Raw genomic sequence first — 21,448 nt, forward strand, 5'->3', positions numbered from 1 at the left:
TTATAGCGTCTCTAGTGGTGAGTAGGCGCATTATTCAAGCTATGTGATTATACTTAATGACCAACTAAGCAAACTAAGCCACAACTATCAACTTTGGCTTCATCCACAAAACCTGGATCCATTGCAATGCACCAGAACATGAAATAATCGAAGTACAAAACTGACCCAGAGATGGCAAAATTAGGGTTACTTCAAAAAGTTGGGAACGAAAATCGTCACAGGATATGAGTTTTTGTGATGATATATGAAATTATCAAAACTCAACAGACAATAAAATATACGAAAACCGCCAGATATTAGAGGAATGCCGACTTAATGTGTTCATAGAAAACAAAGTCAGTCATGATGATGACTTCTTTGTCGATATAAATTATGGATTCTGCAGAACCCGACAAAGAATAATGAGACATCGAGATTCTATCAAGTTCTATTCCACAATTCCTTTCAGTTTGCCCTCGTAGCATCATCTATTTACTAATTTAACCTGCTTTCAAATGCCTCACATGCTCTCAGTATGCTGTAATTTATAGTTCAAATGTATTTGTATTGTCTTTCATTATGTGCCGGTGTGTTAGTGTGCGATTGCATTCAACTGTGTGTGCTCTGCTTTAGTTTTTATGTGTGAATTCCCTCATAATTATGTTGTCAGTGTTGGAAATTTTGTATGTAATTCTTTGTTCGTTCCTTTTTGGCTTTTTTTTCTTTCCTTTCCATTTGTTTCATCTTTATTTTCTATTTGTCTATTTTTGCACTCTTCTATTACATTTCAAAACTGACATATTTTTATTGCTGTTGATACTAGTTTTTTTTTCTAGTTATTTCTGATTGTTTGACTAACAGTTCTTGCTGGGTGTGTGTGTGGGTGTATGATATTTAACAAATGAAAGAGTTGCCAAAGTTAATGAGAAAATCCTGTAAGGAGTAATAAATTAGGAAAACATAGACAATGATATTTCTTCCCCATTTATCATTGTTTTTAGAATTCCAAGTATAAAGTGATAGGTAAAGGTTTTTAGTTTTATTTTGAGGTCAACTCTAAAATGAATGTGTATATTAAGAAACTGTGAAAGAGATGAATTATCATGGTATTCTTTTATTTCTTACCCTTTGGAAGGTTTGAGTTTTCAAATGTCGTCTGGTAATTTTGACGTCAGTTATTCGCTTAAGTTCTACACAAACTCACTCAATAATTTCAAAGATTTAAGCATTTTGATTGGGATAACTATATACGATATAACTAAATTATATATAACTTCAAATAAGCTTAGAAATCTTCGACGATATTCTCTTAGTTTCCTTCAAACCTCACTATGGAGATTTAAGGCGGTTTACTCCAACAAACTTCGCACTATATAATTGATAAATATGAAATCAGTAGAGTTTGAAATAAATTTCAAACTTTCATGATCCCTTTTGTAACTTTGAACATTTACAGAGATTGTTTAGACCGCATTAATCCAATCCAATCCTTGATTATTTGTAGAATTCTAAAGATACATGAATTTTTTTGGGAGTAGCAACCAATTCAGATTATTTTCGACATTCATACACGCTTTCCATGAAAATGCTCAAAAAAAAAAAAATGGAGAATCAATTAACCAATTGATCAATTACAGAATGCTTCTTGATGTTAGTCATCCGAAGTAGCTAGGATACATGTCTAATAATGTAGTTAAACTTGAAGGAGTCTAGAAACTTTGGAGTGGTCAAGCATTTGATTTCATTTCGACCTTCACTTTAGAGTAAATTTACTATGGTAATCTCCACTGCAAAATTCAAAATATTAATACTCTTTTTAAATGTTGGATTAATTTATGAATAATGTGAAACCTTGAAAAGATCTTTTTGGTACAAGAAGAACTGCAAAATACATTGTTAATGAAATTTATGAAGTCATTCTCGAAATCTCCTAAGAACACAGCTAAACTATTCAGTTAATTGAAGTATGCTCATTAATTTTAGGCATCTGAAATCAATGGGATATATGCTCTATAATGGAGTAGGATGGAATAAATCTCCTGCAAACTAAAAACTTCGCAGTGTGCAATCTCCAGAGATCCTTCCCGACACTTACGCTTTCATAATCTTTTGAAACCACAACCAAACTATTGAGTGAATTGCAGAATGATCTTTGATTTTAGGCATCTGAAGTCGCTGGAATAGATGCCTAATAATGGAGTAAGACTTGGTTAGGTCTTCTGTAAACTGAATACTTCAGTCTCTCGGAACACATTTTTCATTCAATTAATGAAGGTATTCTTTACTGTGAACTTCAAAATCTCAATATTCGTTCAAATTATAAATAACGTTACGGGCGTTATTCAGCTCTGGGTGGTGAAAGAACTCATGCTCCATTGCCATTACTACTTAAGCTGGGTTTCCGCATACACCGTAATCGACGCCGATATCGAAAACAGCATCTGAAAAACGTTGGTATTCGTCACCGTCTCGTTTCTGAAATGTTTTCGTTTCACAAACGAAATAATTTTTTAATTTTGTATGTCGCACATTAAATAGAATTTCATAATTTTTGACGAAATCTATTATTTTTTTTCTCTACCAATAAAGAAAATTTATTTTTTTATTCATTTTGATTTTCATTAAATTTGAAATAAAATAAATAATTAAAATAATTTCGTTGCTACAGCACCGAAAACAACCAACAACGTTTTTCGTTACTGTTCGGTGCCGTTTCGTTCCCAATTTTCGTTGCTGAATTCTGAAACGAAATTTTTTTTCGGTGCAAATGTATGGAATTTCGTTTTCGATGCCGATTACGGTGTATGCGGAAACGTAGCTTTAGGAGTAATCAAACATCAAACATCCCTTTTGCGCTGTCTTCAAGAGTTTTGTGGCTCTCTCTCGCATTTGTTAATGTTTGGTGTCGTCCAACTGTACCACGTTAAGTTTGTTGAAGTTCATTGACCACATTTTGTTTGTTTTCATAACCTAATATTTTATTAGATGATTTAACCCTCCAACCCGCAAACTTTAAAAAAAAATCTAAAAAATTTGTCGAATAATGTTTTTTAGGGTAATTATGACCCAATAAACTCAGAACAGCCTAAGAAACTGATTTGCAAATTAAATTTATGAACCAGGAGCAAAATGGTGAAGAGTGCCTCAGGTTATTGTTGCTGGTTTAGGTGTAAAACAAAATAATTATCATACGATTTTATTAAAAAACTAATGAAAAAGAACGAATAGATCGGGCGACTAAAAGTTAGTAAAACTTTGATTTTTTAAAAAAAGACAGAAGAAAAACTAAAAGTCAGAATGCATTTCGACCTTCAAAGGATTAAATTAAAAAAAAAAACAAGTAAGAGAGCTATATTCGGCTGTGCCGAATTTTATATACCCTTCACCAAATTATAATTTAAAATAATTTTTTTTAAATATTTTTAGGCAAACAAAATTTTTTTTTTTAATTTTTTTTAAAATTTTTTTTTTAGTTTTTTAATTTTTTTTTTTTGAAAAAAAAAATGTATGACAAAAAAATTTTTTGATGAAAAAAAAAAATTCGGGTTAAAAAATATTTTTCCCGATTTTGACCCATTGTAGGTCCAACTTAGCCTTATTTACATAGTTGCAATGGACTTTGAAATATCTATCATTAGATATCCATATTGTCTATATTGATGACTTAGTAATCCAGATATAGATCAAAAATAGGTCAAAAATCGAAGTTGTCCCGGTTTTTTGCTCATATCTCCGTTATTTATGGACCGATTTTGCTGATTTTAAATAGCAAACTTCTCGAAAGCATGTCTGACAGAATTATTGAAGATTTGGATTCCGAAGATATCTGGGGTCTTCAGAAAATAGATTTCAACAGACAGACAGACAGACAGACAGACGGACATGGCTTAATCGACTCCGCTATCTATAAGGATCCAGAATATATATACTTTATAGGGTCGGAAATGAAAAATGTAGAAATTACAAACGGAATGACAAACTTATATATACCCTTCTCACGAAGGTAAAAATTACTTTTTGAGATAATTGTTGTTTTGTAATGCATGCGGGTTAGAGGATTAAGAGTTCCAAATTTCTATATGAAGATATAGATCGACTAAGTACTTGATTCGATGTGGGATAGCCTGGCAATTTGAGAGTTTATACTCCGCTAAAAGAACTTTAGAATTAAAAAGAATAAAGTTAAACTTTGCTTGCTTGAAAGATCTTCATGGTACAAGAAGAATTACGAGACAAATAGTCATTGAAATTTGTAAAGGTATTTTAGAAGAGTCCAAGACACTTGGAAGGATAGATCTGTTGCAGGTAGGATCTGTATCTGAGAGAAGAATAAAAGTAATATTTAGAAAAGAAGAGTTTTTCTTTTGATTTCTATTCGGCTTTGTAAAGATGTCAGAAGCTTTGAATTAACTTTGCCTATTGCAAGGATTAAAGGGAAAATTCCCCAAAAATGGTTTGTGATTTCTAAAAATTGTTGTTCTAACAGATCAGGCTGTGGTCGAAAGTTCTCCATTGAAAAAAAAAACGTCCTGCTCATACAGCTGTTCGCCTTGTGTCATTCCGAAGCGAAGATCTAATTGTTGTGGAAACAATTATATTGTGCAACCTTCTACATTTTTGAAATAACGGTATATCTCGAATTCAGCATACTTGAATTAGGTTAACCCGTCGGGTGCCCCGCTTGACAAAAAAAGTGTCAATTTCGTGCACAGTGTAATTATTCACTAAGGAATTATAGATTATATAAACTAGCTCATTACAAAGTAACTATTCAAATACAAAGTCTTACCAAAGTACTTCAAATTGGTCCTTCGGTTCCAAATAAAAACTAATCTTAATATTTTATTCTAATTTGTAGTTCTTGGCAACCCCTTACAAACTTGTTACCATCTTCAGTTTCTATTCAACAACTTTTTCTATTTGAAAAATATTTTCATTTGATGTTTATGTTGTTTGTGAAAACAAAAAAATATAACAAATCAAATAAAGGTGTAGACAAACTTTTTTTTAAGTTATTATAAAATTGTATTTATACATACTTGTATTCCTCACACCCGGAGTGTTTGTGTTGCAAAAGAAAAACTAAAACATGAATAAAAATTTTTCCCAAAAAAAAATATAATGACTATGAGTATGAGGAGGAGATTCATTAACTTGTTTATTTCTTCCTAATTAAGTGTTCAAAAGCACAAGAAAAGCAGAAAAGAGTTCAAAAAAAAAAAAGATTAAACTGCATAAATATTACCGTATGTTTTCTACGTTTTTGCCAGCTGTATTATGAAACTTTTTGCTGTTTAACCCTTAGAAATCAAAGTTTTTCATTAAGAATTAAAGTTTTTTTTGTATGCTTTCTTGTAGTTCTTTTATTTTAATTTAGTTTTTACACGCAATGCAGTTATAATAAACAGGGCTCCATAGTTCTCCTCCTTTTGTTGTTACCTACATGTCAAGTTGTTCCGTTTTGATAATTTGTTTGATTTCATTTAGTTTTTTTGCTATTTTTTTAATAAATATTGCAGCTAAAATTAAGTTATTTTAAGCTACAACAATCAAATTAGATTTACAACATGTAATTAAGTGTTTCTGCTTTGTGTTGGGTTTTTTTTTTTTGTTGATTCTTTTGCTGTGGTGTTGTTTGGGTTTTTGGGGAGTTGCTTAAGTGCAGTCAGGTTTTGGTGGAAGATGGATTTAAATGTTTGAAAAACATGCGAAATTGTTAAATGGAGGTTGTAGCTTGAAGTAGAGAACAGAATTTGGTTAAAATTTTAAGTATGAAGGTGAAAATATAACAAAGACTTCATTAAACATTTGCAAAACTTTTAAAATATTTAAAACACAAAAATAGTGGTGTTTAACAATGATTTGAAAGACTTCTAATTTGAATATTTAATTAAAAAATTGAATGAAAAAGTTCATTACAATTCACGTACTTAACTGTAAACCTAAACCCTTTAAAACTCCACATCGTTAGCTTAGTGACCAAAAGCGCTAAGTCCCTTTTCATAAATTTTACAGGAGAGCCAAAAAAACGTTCTAAAATCATTGGTTTTTTAATATTAAGAAAATACCATTTTTAAGAAAATAAAATGGACTTAAATGTTTGCATACAACAAATGGGACTTAGCTCTTTTGCATATATCGGTAAGACAGCAAGAAAAAACGAACTAATTGTAAACTTTGTTTAAGCAAGCATTGTATTTTTACTTATTCTAGCGTTTTGTATTAAAATCTTAATTTTTATAAAACGTAGACTTATCATGTTTGTGCGCTAAGCTAATATTTAACTCTTTATAAAACCTTTGTCTCCTATACAAATCATAATTTTCCTTTCCTCTCTCTCTCTTTCCAGACTCTAAATGGCTTTCTCTCCACAAAGCTGTATAAAAATGGCGTTTTTCTAACAGCATTAAACCACCAGCAACGTTGCCAATTTTCATCGAATTAAGGCAACAATCGGAATATAAAAAAAATCATTTTTCGGTTCTTAACAAATCATAATAATTTTAACATTATTTTTGTTTCCAACTACTATAAACAAATAAATGGCTGTTTAAAATCCCCCGCTCACATCCCATATAATCAAAATATATCAGCTGGGCGCAAAGAAATTTTGCCTAACCAACAAATACGTCCATAGGCAAACAGCTACAAACAAGACAAATTAAATTGAATACAAATATCAATTCATTTGTGGCTGTAATATTTTGTACAGAGATAGAAGGAGAATAAACAAATCCACAGAAAATATTTAAAACGTGCTTAAAACACCCAAAGTTTGAGTGAGCGAGCTAGCGAGCGAGAGTAAGCAACAGACATAATAAAATGTCAAAATTTTCACGTTTAAAAATGGCCTCTCATCATCTATGTACAGCATGTACAAGTAGCAGTATGCAAGTCTTCCTTATATTGACACTATTCGTGATTGGAAATTTAAGTGCCTGGCAGGAGAATGTAAGACCAAAATTATATGTGGAATTAGGTAAGTTGTACAAATATCTTAATGTTTTTTCTTGTTTTCTTTTCATTCATATGCTAATGATTAAGATATTTTTTTTATTAATTTGCTTATTGGAGTTTGTCATAAGCAAAATATGTAAAAAAATACGTGTTCGCAAAGTTAGTCATAATGTTGAGGCATTCTTGCTTTCATTGTAAAAACACAAAAAAAATATCGTGAATTTTTATTAAATACTTTTTTATTAGAACACAAAACTATTGAACCAAAATATTCCACAAGATATTTCATCCTGAATGACATGTTTATCACAATCACTAGAACTGAGAGCATCGTTCAAATGATACATCTTATAGATCTTGATTTGGAGCCAACATTTGATTTGTTAATATCGAGTGATTTGCTCCAAGATTTCCCATACAAACAACCAGTGTTTAAAAAACTAGACTACAAGTAGCAGTAGCAACGAAAAAACACAAGTAGTCTAGTTAAAAAATTAATAAAAACTCGGAGTCAATAATTACTACTACTACTGCTACCTTTACATTTTGGTAGCAGTAGTTGTAGTAGTACTAATAAAAGAAAAATTTAAAAGTAGCAGAGTAATTTATTTTCTATTGCTACCTTAAAAAAGAAAATGTTTTGATGTAGCAGTCATTAGTTTTTTATTAATTCTGCTACTTTTAAAATTTAGTAGTAATAGAAGTAGCAGTTGAGGTAGTAGAAGAAGTAGCAGTTAAGTAGCAGTTGAAGTAGCAGCTAAGTAGCAGTTGAGGTAGCAATAAAATAAGTCAAAAATAAAAATCTTCAGAAAAAAAATTATATTATGTGTTGTTGTTGTGAATGTATATTTGTGTATGTTGGTCGTGTTGTAAACAAAAGTTCGGCTTTTTTGTTATACACACAGAAAACACGATCTTTCTGTTAGAAAGACGAACATCTGAGACGAATAAAATCGAATAATTCTTTCAAACTCTCTCAAAACAAAAACAACACACAGTGTTTAATTATGTCAATTTTGGTGTTATGACTGAAGATTTTCTTTTTTGACTACTTTTATTGCTACCTTAACTGCTGCATCAACTGCTACTTTACTGTTACCTCAAAAATTAAAACTCGATATAGAGCAGTAGCAATGATTTGTATTTTTATGCTACTACTCCATTTACAATTCATGTTTTATTACTACTGCTCTGTTAAGAGTTTTATATTTTGAAGGTAGCAGTAGTTTTAAAAAAACAAGAAAACGAAAAAAGACAAATGCTATTGCTACCGCTACATACACTTTTTTGAAGCAGTAGTTGTAGCAACAGTTAAAAATTTGTTAGTTATCGTAGCTTTTTAAACACTGCAAACAACTTGATTTACGACAAATCGGCTCGAAAATGATCAATACCAAAGAGTATTGTCTTCGCTTACTTGCCTAGTGTGTCTTAGCTAAATGTCTTTGAAAATAAAATAACGTTGGCCAATAGACCATACTCAACTTGATCTGCTGACTGCTTTGCTGATTGCATGCCTCTCTTCTTTTTAATATGGCGAAATTAAACGAAAGAATAAAATATTAACACGACATATACGGACGTGCTTATAACGATTGTTGTGAAACTCAACAAGAGCTAGCAAAATCATTGGGAGCCACTCAAAACTTTTGCAGCAATTTCAAAACGTTTGCGAGCAGCAGGATTCATCCAAAAGCTTTGGAAATTGGGTACCATACGAATTGAAGCCATAGTTTTTGCACCGAATCATTATTTGTACTGAAAAATGTCGTAATGGATACGACAACCTGAAGCGTAAGAGATCATACGTGAAACCCGGCCAGCCAGCCGAATCGACACCAAAGCCAAATATCCATTGCACTAAGTTAATGCTTTGTATTTGGTGGGAGCAAAAGGGTTCTATCTGTTATGAGCTGCTGAAATCTGGCCAGATCATCACATGGAACCTGTACCGATTCGTTTAAAACGAGCATGCGAAAAAGGCCCAGCATATTCGACCAGACATAAAACCTTATTATTCCATCATGAAAACACTCTGCCACATGCTGCAATACCTGTTAAAAAGTATTTAGAATGAAGTGGTTGGGAAGTTTCGCCTCACCCGCCTTATAGTCCAGACCTTGTTCGCTTACTATTTGTTTCTCTCTCTAAGATATGCATCACTTTGGAACGGTGTATCTGATATTGGCTTGATTCCATCTTGGCCTCAAAAGATGAGCAGTTCTTTAGGCGCGGAATCCATATGTTGCTAGAAAGATTAAATAAATTTATAGTGTACAAATGTTTCAAAATAAAAGCTGAAAATGTAATAAAAATCCCTAATTTTTAAGTCATGTATATAATACGATCGTATCAACTTTTCCATGCTTGTCTAAACAATTCAAAGTGATTTCGAAAACTCGAAGTCTGTAGTTTCATCTGCTATCTTTTCGCATCTTTGGTTATCTAATCTGTAACTTTGGGTGAATAATTGACTGAGTCAAAAATCCTTACTGTAGTGCTGGACATTCTAAAACATTTCAGTAGGCATTGTCTTTGACTTTGTTGAGCATTCTAGATTTTGTGGTTATTTTGGATCTGCTTCTAAATACAGAAGATTTTCGTATGTATGCAATTTATATACAGATAACATAGGAGACTTCTCAATAGGAGACATTGAGAAGTCTCCTATTCTTCTTCGTAATATCTTGGAAGAAATGATTCACACAATTGTAAATTAAGTGATCTTCTTTCAACATTAATATCTTCTGTTGATTCAAATCAGTGTTTTTATAATCGTTCAACATCGTTGATTCAAATCAGTGTTTATATATAAGGATGTTATTTTCCTTTATTTGTAATTTCTTGTGAATTTGTAATAGAATCATTTTGGGAAGCCACAGACATTCTGTATCTACAGTTTATAAGAAACTGTCTAGAGGCTTCAAGTCAACCAGTATGGCGGTCAATTCTCGCAAAAGATAATAAGGAAATTAATGATGACAATTGCATTAACGAACACTCACTAGAAAGTAATGTTTAATCATTTGGACTTGACGTAGTAATTTGGCTTTAGTAACATGATAATAATCAACAGATTTGAAAAATGACACCAAAGCAACAAGGCTGCCACGGATTGTCAACATTGACCCTTTATAAATCTTAGTTTTTAGACTGAGAAATACCAGAGGTTAGAACTGTCTCCAAAAATATCACTCATGAGCTTCTAAGTCTCCTATAGATTTTGATCTGGGTAATAACATCAAGCTTAGTACTATTCCAAACTAATTTTTTGAGAACAACTGCCTAATTTGAAGGAAATTTTACTAACTTTGGGTTAACCAAAGGAAAATCATTAAAAATTTTGTTTAAGAACTTACAAAAAGACTCCCATAGTGATTCACTTAGAAGAAGGCGAATTTTAAACCAGATGAGATCCCACTTACAAGTCTACAATTTAAGAATAGTAATTTTTAAGGTTAATGAATTCAAATGCATAGTTTATCTTCAGATATTCGGGTTTATGAAGATGTCACAACCTTCGGATTAACATTTCAACTGAAAGGATACCCGTTTTTAAATCGTTTAAGCTTAGGCTTTAGGAGGATGGAGAGGTATTCAACATTCGTTCTCATGTGGGTACTTGGACACGGGTTTGGGCAACTATGTAGCTGATGATCTGCCGAAAAAAGGCGTCATGATGCCTGACGGAGACATAAACTTCCTATGCGGGATTCCGTTATCTAATTGCAAGCAGCAAATTAATAATTTTTACGATGAGCTCGCGCACACAAGATGGGAAGTTGAATCCACCTGTATGATTATCAGAGTGAAATGACCCCGACTTAACCGAGGGCGACCAACATATCTTCTTCACTAAGGGAAAAACTGCAACTTAAAAACAAGAACGCGTCATATTAATTCAATAATGTTCATTATAATAGAAAAGCCATATAAAAATCATATTAAAATACTATAAATCAGTAATTTTTAACTTTAAATTATTATTTTTCCATATTGAAATAAAAAAATTCAACATTACTAGACTTTCGTTAATGTTTCTTATTGATTGAATATTGTTTTTATTGATTTTAAGTTGTTTTTTCTCTGGGTGTTGGCCTGACACGCTTACAATTAATCAACGTAGTGGCAGTTATAACCGGACACTTCACATTTGGCAACCTTGCGAGGAGACTTGGCCTGCCCTATAATAACTTATGTAGAAGTTGTCAAAATGAAGAGGAGGTTGAGAGCATTTTTCATCTTCTTTATCATTGTCCGGCATTAGGAGATCTACGCATCAGGTTTCGGGGACATTGTTCCTTAAATAGTCTTTCTGAGCTATCGGACATGAAGTTAGAATGCATCAATGCTTTTCTCAGGAGTAGCTATAGGCTAATCAAGCCAGAAATGGGCATATCCACAGAGTGACCCAGTATCCGTCGAAAGACTGGTGTATACTATCTCCCTCACTCCTCCTCTTCTCTCCACCTTCTTCTTTATTTCTTCTGTTCCTTATTCTCTTTTCATCTCTAACTGGACCTCCTCTATTTTTATTTTCAGGTTATACAGAGCGACCTAATGTTTGCACCCAAGTTCTTGTTCTGATTTAGCCTTGTCGTCATAATTTTTTCACAGAGAAAACTTTCCCTCCTATTATTTGAAAAGTATTAGATCAACTAGTCAAATGACTAGTTAAATCCGATTACTTTTAAGTGTCTTGAAACATTTTAAATTATATCAAAGCTCTTTAGCTATACTAAACGTTTCCCCCCACTTTAAATATTCTTCCTTCATGTAAACTATCCGCCTAACAGGTGAAATTCCATAGAATTTTATCATTAAAATCATCCTCCTTGTATTTCCCAATTAGAACGCATACATTTTATACATTTATTTTTGCTGTTAACAGAGTCATACATTGTTGTAGCTTGTTAAAGTGGTATTTTTATACTGCAAGCAGCTCTTCCAAGTAGAAATTTTTACTGCTGCAACTACCATAAATTGCTAACTATAAAAATCCTGTTTCTTTATTTATTTTTTTTTGAACAAACAATTTTTGTATAAATATTCTGTATACTTTTCAAATGTTGTCATGGTTTTCTTGCAAAAATATTTATTTATTTTATTGTAAGGCAGTGTGCCGTCGTTTCGCTGTAATTGCAACATGATTATGACGCCGCTGATGATGATGATGATGACGGCTATTGTGACTATGAATACGATGAAATGGCAAGTGGTGTGACATGTCTTGAAAGCATATATTTTGTACATGCATTAAACACCAGTCAGACTGTCAGTTTCTCTGTTGCTCATACACATGTATGGAGTCATACAGGCAGGATATAACTGTTAATTACAGTTTTTGTTGTTGCTACTGTTTGTTTTTTTTCCACCGCTGTTAACGTGCCATAGTAGGAGTGTAGTTTTATTTTGTGTGTAATCAGAATGATACTGAACTCATACGCATAGAAGCAGTGGGGATTCCCAAACTTGGGGTAAATTTTTAAATGTCTCCCACGTCTTAGCAAGTTTAGGTTAGGTTATCAGGCAGCCGTCTAGTAGAAACAGGAAAGAAAACATCACTTGTACCCAAACAGTAGGTCCCTTTGTGTTATCTGGAAATAGAAAATTAAAGAGGGCCAGATAGATTTGAAAAGAGAAGAGGAAAGTCAGATAGAGTAAAGGAGTAGAAGAAATATAGAGGAAGATGTCAGGTGAAGAGAAAGATGGAAAGATGAAGATTAGTAAAATCCAGTAATTTGACGGATACTATGACACCCCAAGGAGATTTTCGTGTTTAGCTAGAGTAGCCAATTACTATTACTTATAAAGGCGTTGATGCATTCTAACTTCATGGCGGAGTGTTCAGATGGAACGATGTCCAAGAAACCTGATACATAGATCTCCTAATGCCGGACAATGAAGATGAAAAATGGTTTCATCCTTCTTTATATTCTGATTGCTTCTACAGAAGTCATAATAGGGCAGGCCAAGCCTCATTGCATGATTGCCAAATTTGTGAGTGTATTAGGCCAAGTAGATATGTTGTAAGCCCTCGGTTTAGTCGAGGCCATATCATTCTGATAATCATACAGGTGGGTTCACACCTCCAACTTTTTTGAGCGAGCTCATAGTAAAGTTACTAATTTTCTGACATTTAGATAACAGAATCCCGCATAGACAGTCTATGTCTCCCTCAGGCATCATGGCGCCTGATTTTCGCCAGATCATAAGCAACACAGTTGGCTTAGCACGGTTCTGTGAATTCAGAAACTGTCTAGAGTCTTCAAATTGGAACAGTTTGGAGGTTAATTCTCGCAAAAGATAAAAAGGCAATTAATGATGACGTTTGCATTAACGAACACTCATTAGGAAGTAATGTTTTGGACTTGACGTAGTAATTTCGCTTTAGTAACAGAATAACGCCGCCAAAGCAACATGGATTGCCACGGATTGTCAACATCCACTCTTTACAAATCTTAATTTTTAGACTGAGAATATTCGTTCTCTGAAAGGATAGAACTGCTCTCAAAAATATCTCGCTTAAGCTTCTAAGTCTCCTGTAGATTCTGACCTGCTTAAAAATTTGAACGAAATTTTACTAACTTTGGATTAACCTTCACCGTCGCATTGGAAAAATCATTAATAATTTGTTTAGAGACTTCCAAAAAGACTACCATTAGTTCCTTAAAGATCGTGATTCACTTAGAAGAAGTCATGTATAAATCGATGGCTGTGCTATCTTTGACAAAAGATCTATCTGGACTATTTTATTTTAATGATGCACCGACGTTTAGGAAATTCTTTGTGCGAGAAAGTAGCTTATGTTTCAGATGTCAACACAATACATTAGCTTATTTCGGGGATGATTTCTAATTCTCCATTAGTGAAATTTGGAGTTTCTGCTAAATTACTTTAAAAATCTGAAAATATCATGAGATTTTCTAAGTGAATAATCAGAATTTAATGAATAAGAGGGTAATCATTTCTCCTCTTTTTCCAAAAAGAGTTCTTTAGAACATACATCCCAAAGGAGTACATACAACCAGAATTTATAATAATACTAGTAGATCTAGACTTGTGTTGTAACTTCAAGCTTAGCACTATCCCAAATATTCTTTAAGATAACGACTACCTACTTTAAAACCAATTTAATAGATCAGAGATGATCTTGGATTCTCCGTTAGTAAAATTGTACTTTCTCCTAAATCACTTTCACAAGCTTAAATTATCATGAGACTTTCTAGGTGATTAAACAGAATTTATAAACTCTCCGTTGTCTGGAAAAAGAGCAGCAATAACTATCATTAGAACTAACATCGAAAAGAAAAGCATTTGATTAGATCGTAATCTTGTGGATCTAGACCTTAGCTCTATCTCAAACATACATTATGATAGCGACTGCCTATTTCAAAAGAAATTTAACGGAATCTGGGTCAGCCTGCATCACATTCACTGTGTGTTTCACTTAAAAGGAGACATTGAATGGCATTGTCATCTTCGCTGAATGTTCTTATCTGGGCTGATTTTGTCTGCAGATGCCTGAAGTTTAGGAAGGCGAAGTATTTCTTTTAGATACCCAAGCAATGCTTTCGTCAATAGGATTTTAATATGTCCCAGATCCTTTAATGTTTGGGTAGAGCAAAGAGTTTAGTTAAAGAACCAGCCTAGGCGGTTCCAGTATTAGCATGTTTAATAAAGTCCTTCTACGTTTTTAGCAAAGTCCATCTACATGGGGGAAGTGTTTCTTTCAAATACCCAAACTATGCTTTTGATATGACTTTCCAGCCTTGTGAATATTTTTGAGAGAGCCTTTCGAATGACTTAAAGTATCATAAGGCTTTCTGGGTGATACAACATTCAATACTGACTATCGGAATAGGAATATGTAGGTATCAGATGCATCAATGCTTAAGTATTGGGAAGAGTTTAGTTAAAGGAGCTGGCTAGACTGTTTTAGTCAACAGTGCCTTGATGTTTAGGGAAGTCCTTGGTATCTATCAGATACCCAAACGAGATGACTTATCTTTGTGAATTTTTTGCGAGTATAAACCTTTTAAAGAGAACATTTTGAATGGTTTATAGTTTCATGAGGCTTTCTGGGTGATAAACCGTAAAATTCTTTCAGTATTGACTATCGGAATTGAAATTTAGTTTTTAACAAATTTATTAATGTTTGGTTATTATGACGAGTTAACTTGAAGGAACTGTCTGTGTAGTTTTAGTATGTAGAAGGCCTGACGTTTATTTCAGATATGATTTTCCAGCCTCTGTGGCTGAATTTCTCTTTGTGAAACTGCGGCAATAAATATCTTTAAAAACAGCTTAAGATATCGTGTGGATTTCTTGATGATAAATCCGAAAGCTTATTTTGCAATGACGGTCCCTTTCGTTTTCTTAAAATAGAGGAGCAATGTCTAATAAGGTACTTTATGATATTCTCTTTCATGTTTTCAAAATAGAACATCCAAAAGGAGAGCTTTCTTACCAAACACAGCCATCGCAATGGAGTCGTCTATCCTAGACAAATAAAAATATGGTTTCGTACATCCTGGATCCATAGTTACACACTCTAAACTGGCTCTTCCACATTTGGTCCTTCCAGACAACTTTGGTGAAGTTTAGAAACTGAAAATCGTGCTTCCTTCAACATTAAGACACTCTGGTCCTGCAATTTATACATGTGTAAATACTTCGCTTCAAAAATGTTCATTAAAATATTAATTTCTCGCAGCTGTAGTTGTATGTTATTGCCTTTTTCAAAATTTACAATTTAATTGTGATTTCATTAAGCATTGTAGACACATAATCATGCCCAGAAACAACTAAAAATACCAGGCGTAGTGTCAATGACGGACAACCATACAGCCACCAGTATTTGTAGGAGTCGTATTTGAAATGTGTTGCAAGTGTTAATTGTAATGTAGCAAGCGACAGCTCTCCTCTTCTCCAAAAACTTATGTGCCAACCATTTCAATGCAACTGAAATGTGTATTTAAATGCCAAAACAGCAGGAAGGTTGGTGGCATAATGAAAAGTTTATGCAACAGAACATAAAATAATGTTCAACATAAATAAATGACACGTGTAACAGAAACGACAAGCAAAAATAAAAAAAAAACAAACCAAAAAAAGTTATTATATTTACGATAAGGTCATTTCCGATGACTTTAAAATGCTTAAAACATCTGCTAGGAGATTGCAAAGATTCAGCGAAAAAGGAAATTAATGTAATTAATTTTGTATTAAATAAAAGGAATTCAGTTTTCCAAGTACATTGCACACATTATTTAAAATAACAAATGTTTTTATTTTGAATTTGTAACGCGAAATGTAAAGGGGAGAATGAAGGATGTTGAATGTTCAGTAGATGCAATTTTAGTGCACAGTTTAAATGATTATAAAATTCAGAGATTTGGATTTTTAAATTGAGAATTGTGGAAATAAAGACAGTGATCATTGAGATGTTGAAACATTAAACCGTAAATTTATTTCCAATATATCCTTCAAAATAGGAAATTAATTGAGTTCATGGTTTGGGAAACGTCTGAAATACTCCTTCAATATCTTTAGTTGCTGCATCATGTCGCAACTCACACACCACCCAAAAATTTGAGCTAAATTATCAATAGTATGATGTCAATTCATCTCCGATTTATGCCGTTGAAGTTTTAATTGTGAGTTCTCCTAAACTATTGATATTATACGCATCATTCCAAAGGTTTTAGGATCATAAACCCCACATTTTGGAGTTAATATTGCCCGAAACTATTGAAAGTTTACTGAATTATAAATTAGTTGACAAAAAGTAGACTAAAAAGATTCATCTTCTTTATTTCTCTAATAAACTTAACTTCATATATTTCTTAAAGCCTCTTCCAATCTGCTGTTCCCTATTTTCATTAAAACCTTTTTAATTGAAAATTTCATACCCACCAGGCAACTGGTTAAGGCCTACATCAACTCCTTTTACCCATCCCCATTTTTAATTAACATGTATTTTGGCTACAAAACTATTGTCATCTTACTACGTTTACTTACCACATGTACCTGCTGCTGCTGCCGTTTCTGTCTCTGTCTCTGTCTCCTTTGTGCCTGTCACGATGAGAGTCTATAAATTTAGTCACCTCATTTACCGCACACACAAACACACATACGACGAATTTAATTCTATAGTGCATGAATAAAATTGTTTATATTCATGCATCTAAAACACACACATGATCATTGTCATCATCATCGTCCTCAGTATCAACATACTCTAATATGAGTATGAATATAAACTTAACTCACCCACTCTTTGTATGTTTAATAGTCTGGCAATAGGGATGGTAGATTGGCATTTTGAAATGATACTTTAGCAAAAGGAATAAGGGGTTTTGTTCAGCTTAAAGGTACTAAATATGATGGGTATTAGGTGATGTTAAAAGTTGTGAATGCGAAATTTATCCATCGCTGTCCAAGCCAACCAGCCAGTGATTCCTTTGTGAAACACGAAAAGGATCATGTCTCGGTCGTCCATTAAGGAGCTTTGCATGTCCGAGAGATGTCCGATGCTAAACCAACCCGATGTACGAATTCATTTTCCAATTATCCACCCTAATATACTCATTAGTTTATGCTGAAACGGCAGCCCTATGTCGCAGTCCTTATCCTCGATAGAGCAGGGTACAGGCAGATGAGGTGTTCCATCGCTTATTCCTCGTATTCGTCCAAAAAAATCGACAGACGTCATTAAGGGTATCGTCGCTTGTGCATCCATCAAACATAGCAAAGCTACCAGAACTCGATCCCTTACATCATGAAAGCCGGACACCAATTAACCAACAGACTTCCTCGTTCCTTGGCAGTCATTGGTTTCTTAAACTCTAGATTTAGATCTACGTAAGAACATTAAGCTTAGCACTATTCCAAACATCCATTATGGGATTAATGGTCTTTAAAATTTCTAATATTACTTACTCCAAGCTAGACCGCTTCGTTCAATGTGATTCAAAAACGTGCGAAGAAGCCCCAAGCTTAGCACTATTCCAAACATCTTGTATGATATCAAGAAGCTTTCGAATTATCATAGGATTAAAGGTTTTGTGTAAAAACATATTCAATATCATATTTCAGTTAGATGTAAACAAGGAGTTCCTGTCAGTAACAGTGACATCTCCTCTGAAGATGCTATCGAAGCTGTTTCGTTCTGCAGATGTGGCTGCTTCTTAGAACGTACTAGTTTCAAATAGTCCTTAGAGATGAGGATAAAGGTATCTTTCTTTAGTTATATAAGCAATGTCTTGTCATACTCCGTAGGAAACTCAACTGAGTTTCTCTGACATTTACGGCAGTAAATCCCTTTAAAAAGAGCCTTTTGTATGGCTTTTTAGGTGCCCTACTAAGTTGTAGAAAGTTCATTTTTGGAATTCGTAATCTTATTCAACCAATTTTTTTAATTTTAAACTTTTGCAGCTTAAATCTCTAAGAACATTACCTTTCTAAATGAATTCAAGTATCACGAGACTTTCCAGATCCCTCATTAAACGGCGGAGAGTGCAATTTCGGAATCCGAAATCATATTTTCATTTATCTAAGTTTAGTTTAAAGGATTATTTGAAGTTTTTTCTTCAAATATCCAAACATTGATTTTCCTTCCGAGATTTTCACAATCGGCTTTCTCCTTGCTATACGTTTACGGCTGTTAATCTCTGTATGATGGATCTATTGGGTGGCTTTAAATATCTCGAGGCTTTCTCGTTTCCTGGATTGGTAATCTCTAATCTTATTATCGGTTTTCCAATTTAAGTTTCAGTTTCAGATACTTAAACATTGTTTTCGAAGGAAATCGAAGGAAATCTACTTTATCCTTGTGAAACTTTAGCGGCTGTTTATCTCAGTAAGATAAATATATTGGGTAGCTTTAAATATATTCAGGCTTTCTAGGTGCCTGCATTGGGATTCCTTAATCTTATTAGCGGTTGTCTTAGTTTCGATTAGGGAAATGAGACATGAGTCAAGTTTCTTTTCAGAAACTCAAACATTATTTTGGATCATTTCCTCCGATAGTGACAAAATCGTATTTCTCCTTATGAACATTTTGCGTCTGTTAATCTGTGAAATATGGATCTATTGGGTGGTTTTAAACAAACTACTGACAAGGCTATCGGTATCCTATATTTAATTCGCAGTTCATCATAGGAGAATCTTTAGACAGTAGACAAAGTTTGTCTTCAGAAACCCAAACAATGTTTTTGACTATTTTGGAGATGTTTTTCCTTCTTCCGAGAGTGACAGAGTCGACTTTCGTCTTGTGAAAATTTTACGGCTTTAAGATGGAACTATTGGGTTGCTTTAAATATCGTGAGGCTTTCTCGATGACTGGATTAGTAATCTCAAATCTTGTTAGTGGTTTTCTTAGTTAAGTCTTGGGAAATCTTTAGAATTAAAGCAAAGTTATTTTTTCAGATACTTAAACATAGTTTTCGCTTATTTCAGATATTATTTTCCTTCCTTCGAAGGAAATCCAATTTATCCTTGTAAAACTTTTGAGGCTTTAAGTATAGTGAGTCTTTCTGGATGCCTGCATTGGGATTCCAAAATCTTATTAGCGGTTTTCTTAGTTTAGTTTAGAATGAGACATGATGGGAGTTTGTTTTCAGAAACCCAACATTATTTTGGATCATTTCATATATGTTTCTCCTTCCTACAAGAGTGACATAATTGAATTTCTTTTTATGAAACTTTTGCGGCTTTTGTTAATCTATGTAAGATGGATCTATCGTGTAGGTTTCTAGATTGGATATCCTGAATCTTATTTAATTAGGAGAATCCTAAGACGTGAGGTTATGTTTGTGTTCTAATGACCAAACTTTGTTTTCGCTTATTTCCGAAATGATTTTTTAAGTTCGTTGAGTGACACATTCGTCTCTATAACCTGTGGCTCTTAATCTTTGTTAGCTAAGCCCTTTGGAATATTTGAAATGTTGTGAGGCTTTCGTGGAGTCTAATTGGGATAAGAAGAAGTTTATCTGCAGATTGCCAAACATTGGTTTTACACATTTAGGAATTAATTTTTCAAGTTCCTTGAGAAACACAATCGACTGTATCCTTGTGAAACTTTTGTGTCTATTAATGTCTGTTACGTAAGCCCTTTGGATGGTTCGAAGAGTTTTGAAGCTTTCGTAGATCCCAATTGGCATGTGCGGTTTGCTAATTCTAAAACATCGCTGTTTTGTAAGTTTCCGATGAGATCTGTAACCGATACTAAGGTTGTTGCACCACATTGTAGAGATACAATCGGACTGTATCCTCGTATACAACTATCTCGGTTTTAGATTTCTACAGAAACTTAGATGTTTGAATACATTTGTAATACTAGAGTCAGAAATATCACGAGCTGAATATTCCTTGTGACAACGATCCTGCAAAGTCTAATTTAATTGATAGAGGAGCAATTTTGGGGGAGTTCACGTTTCTTATTAGGAGCTATGCAAACATTTTGGCAGAAAGTATTAGATATGTTCCTTAACGTTAGTCGTCCTACAGATAATTGAGGTTAGTTTTATGTTTTGTTTTCGCCAAGCATCCCTTAGCTAGGTGTAATCTACAAGGGCTTCTAGATTCACTTTTACTACTAGTACCTTCATGGATCCTCCTTCTGATATCTGCATATCATGGCAATCTTCTTCTTTACATATATAATTATAGTAACGGAACTCCTACTTAATGGCTGGGCCGATTTCGATGAAATTGTTTATGTGTGTTTGAGTGTGTCCCTGGAAGGGAACTATATAGGTTCGTACAATGGGCGTGGCACTTCCCACAGGAAGTAAAAATTTATTATTTCATATCTGAAGTACTATTATAGTGGTAGTCTTCAAAGTTTGTTTGAGCAACTTTGAAAATAATATCCGTAATCGTGCCGCCGGGGCGGGCAGCTAGAATGATTGTATATTTCATTTGAAATTGGAATTAGTACTGTGAATAAAAAGTGAGAAGTACTTCCCACAAAGTACTTTTAAACCAAAAAAAAGTACCCAAAGTAACGACAATTTCATCTCCAATTCTGACCTCCCCTCATTTGCTGGCATACCTTTGCAAGAATATATGTGTATTTAGTGTATGTTATCTTCTTTTTTCCATAGTACTTAATGGCATTAAGTTTTCAATGCAGCCATACACACAGATATTTCGGGGAGACAAGCTTAAAAACGTTATTTGCCATTTTCGTGTACCTACAACAACGGGCAGGCAACAGGAACACAGCAACAAAAATGTTTAACCGCAGGAAATGCATTTTAATGCAGCAATTGCTACGTGTTTCTTTATTTAGAAGCCACACACTTTCATACACAATGTGAGTGTGTGTGTGTGTGGATGTGGCATGAATGTAAGAGGGAATTTTATATATAGAGAGTTATTTTTTGTGGTTTTCCCCAAAAAGAAATAAAGAAAGTTTTAGCACATTTTGTCTTTTGTATAGTGAAACTCTAAATGCTGTAATAGTAAACGAATGACTAAAGCACGGACTGTCTGTTGGATTGTC

The 21,448-nt window shown here is 33.5% G+C and overlaps 1 protein-coding gene across 1 annotated transcript in view; it reads left to right on the forward strand.

The window, feature by feature from the left end:
• Positions 1-21,448, forward strand: part of Sema1a (semaphorin 1a) — a 751,515-nt gene that overhangs the window by 29,940 nt on the left and 700,127 nt on the right. The window contains 1 exon segment of the mRNA XM_065501135.1: positions 6,329-6,958. Coding sequence (XP_065357207.1) covers positions 6,802-6,958 — 157 coding nt within the window. The 5' untranslated portion in view covers positions 6,329-6,801.

This window comes from Calliphora vicina, chromosome 2 (assembly GCF_958450345.1).
Source record: "Calliphora vicina chromosome 2, idCalVici1.1, whole genome shotgun sequence".
Taxonomy (NCBI): domain Eukaryota; kingdom Metazoa; phylum Arthropoda; class Insecta; order Diptera; family Calliphoridae; genus Calliphora; species Calliphora vicina.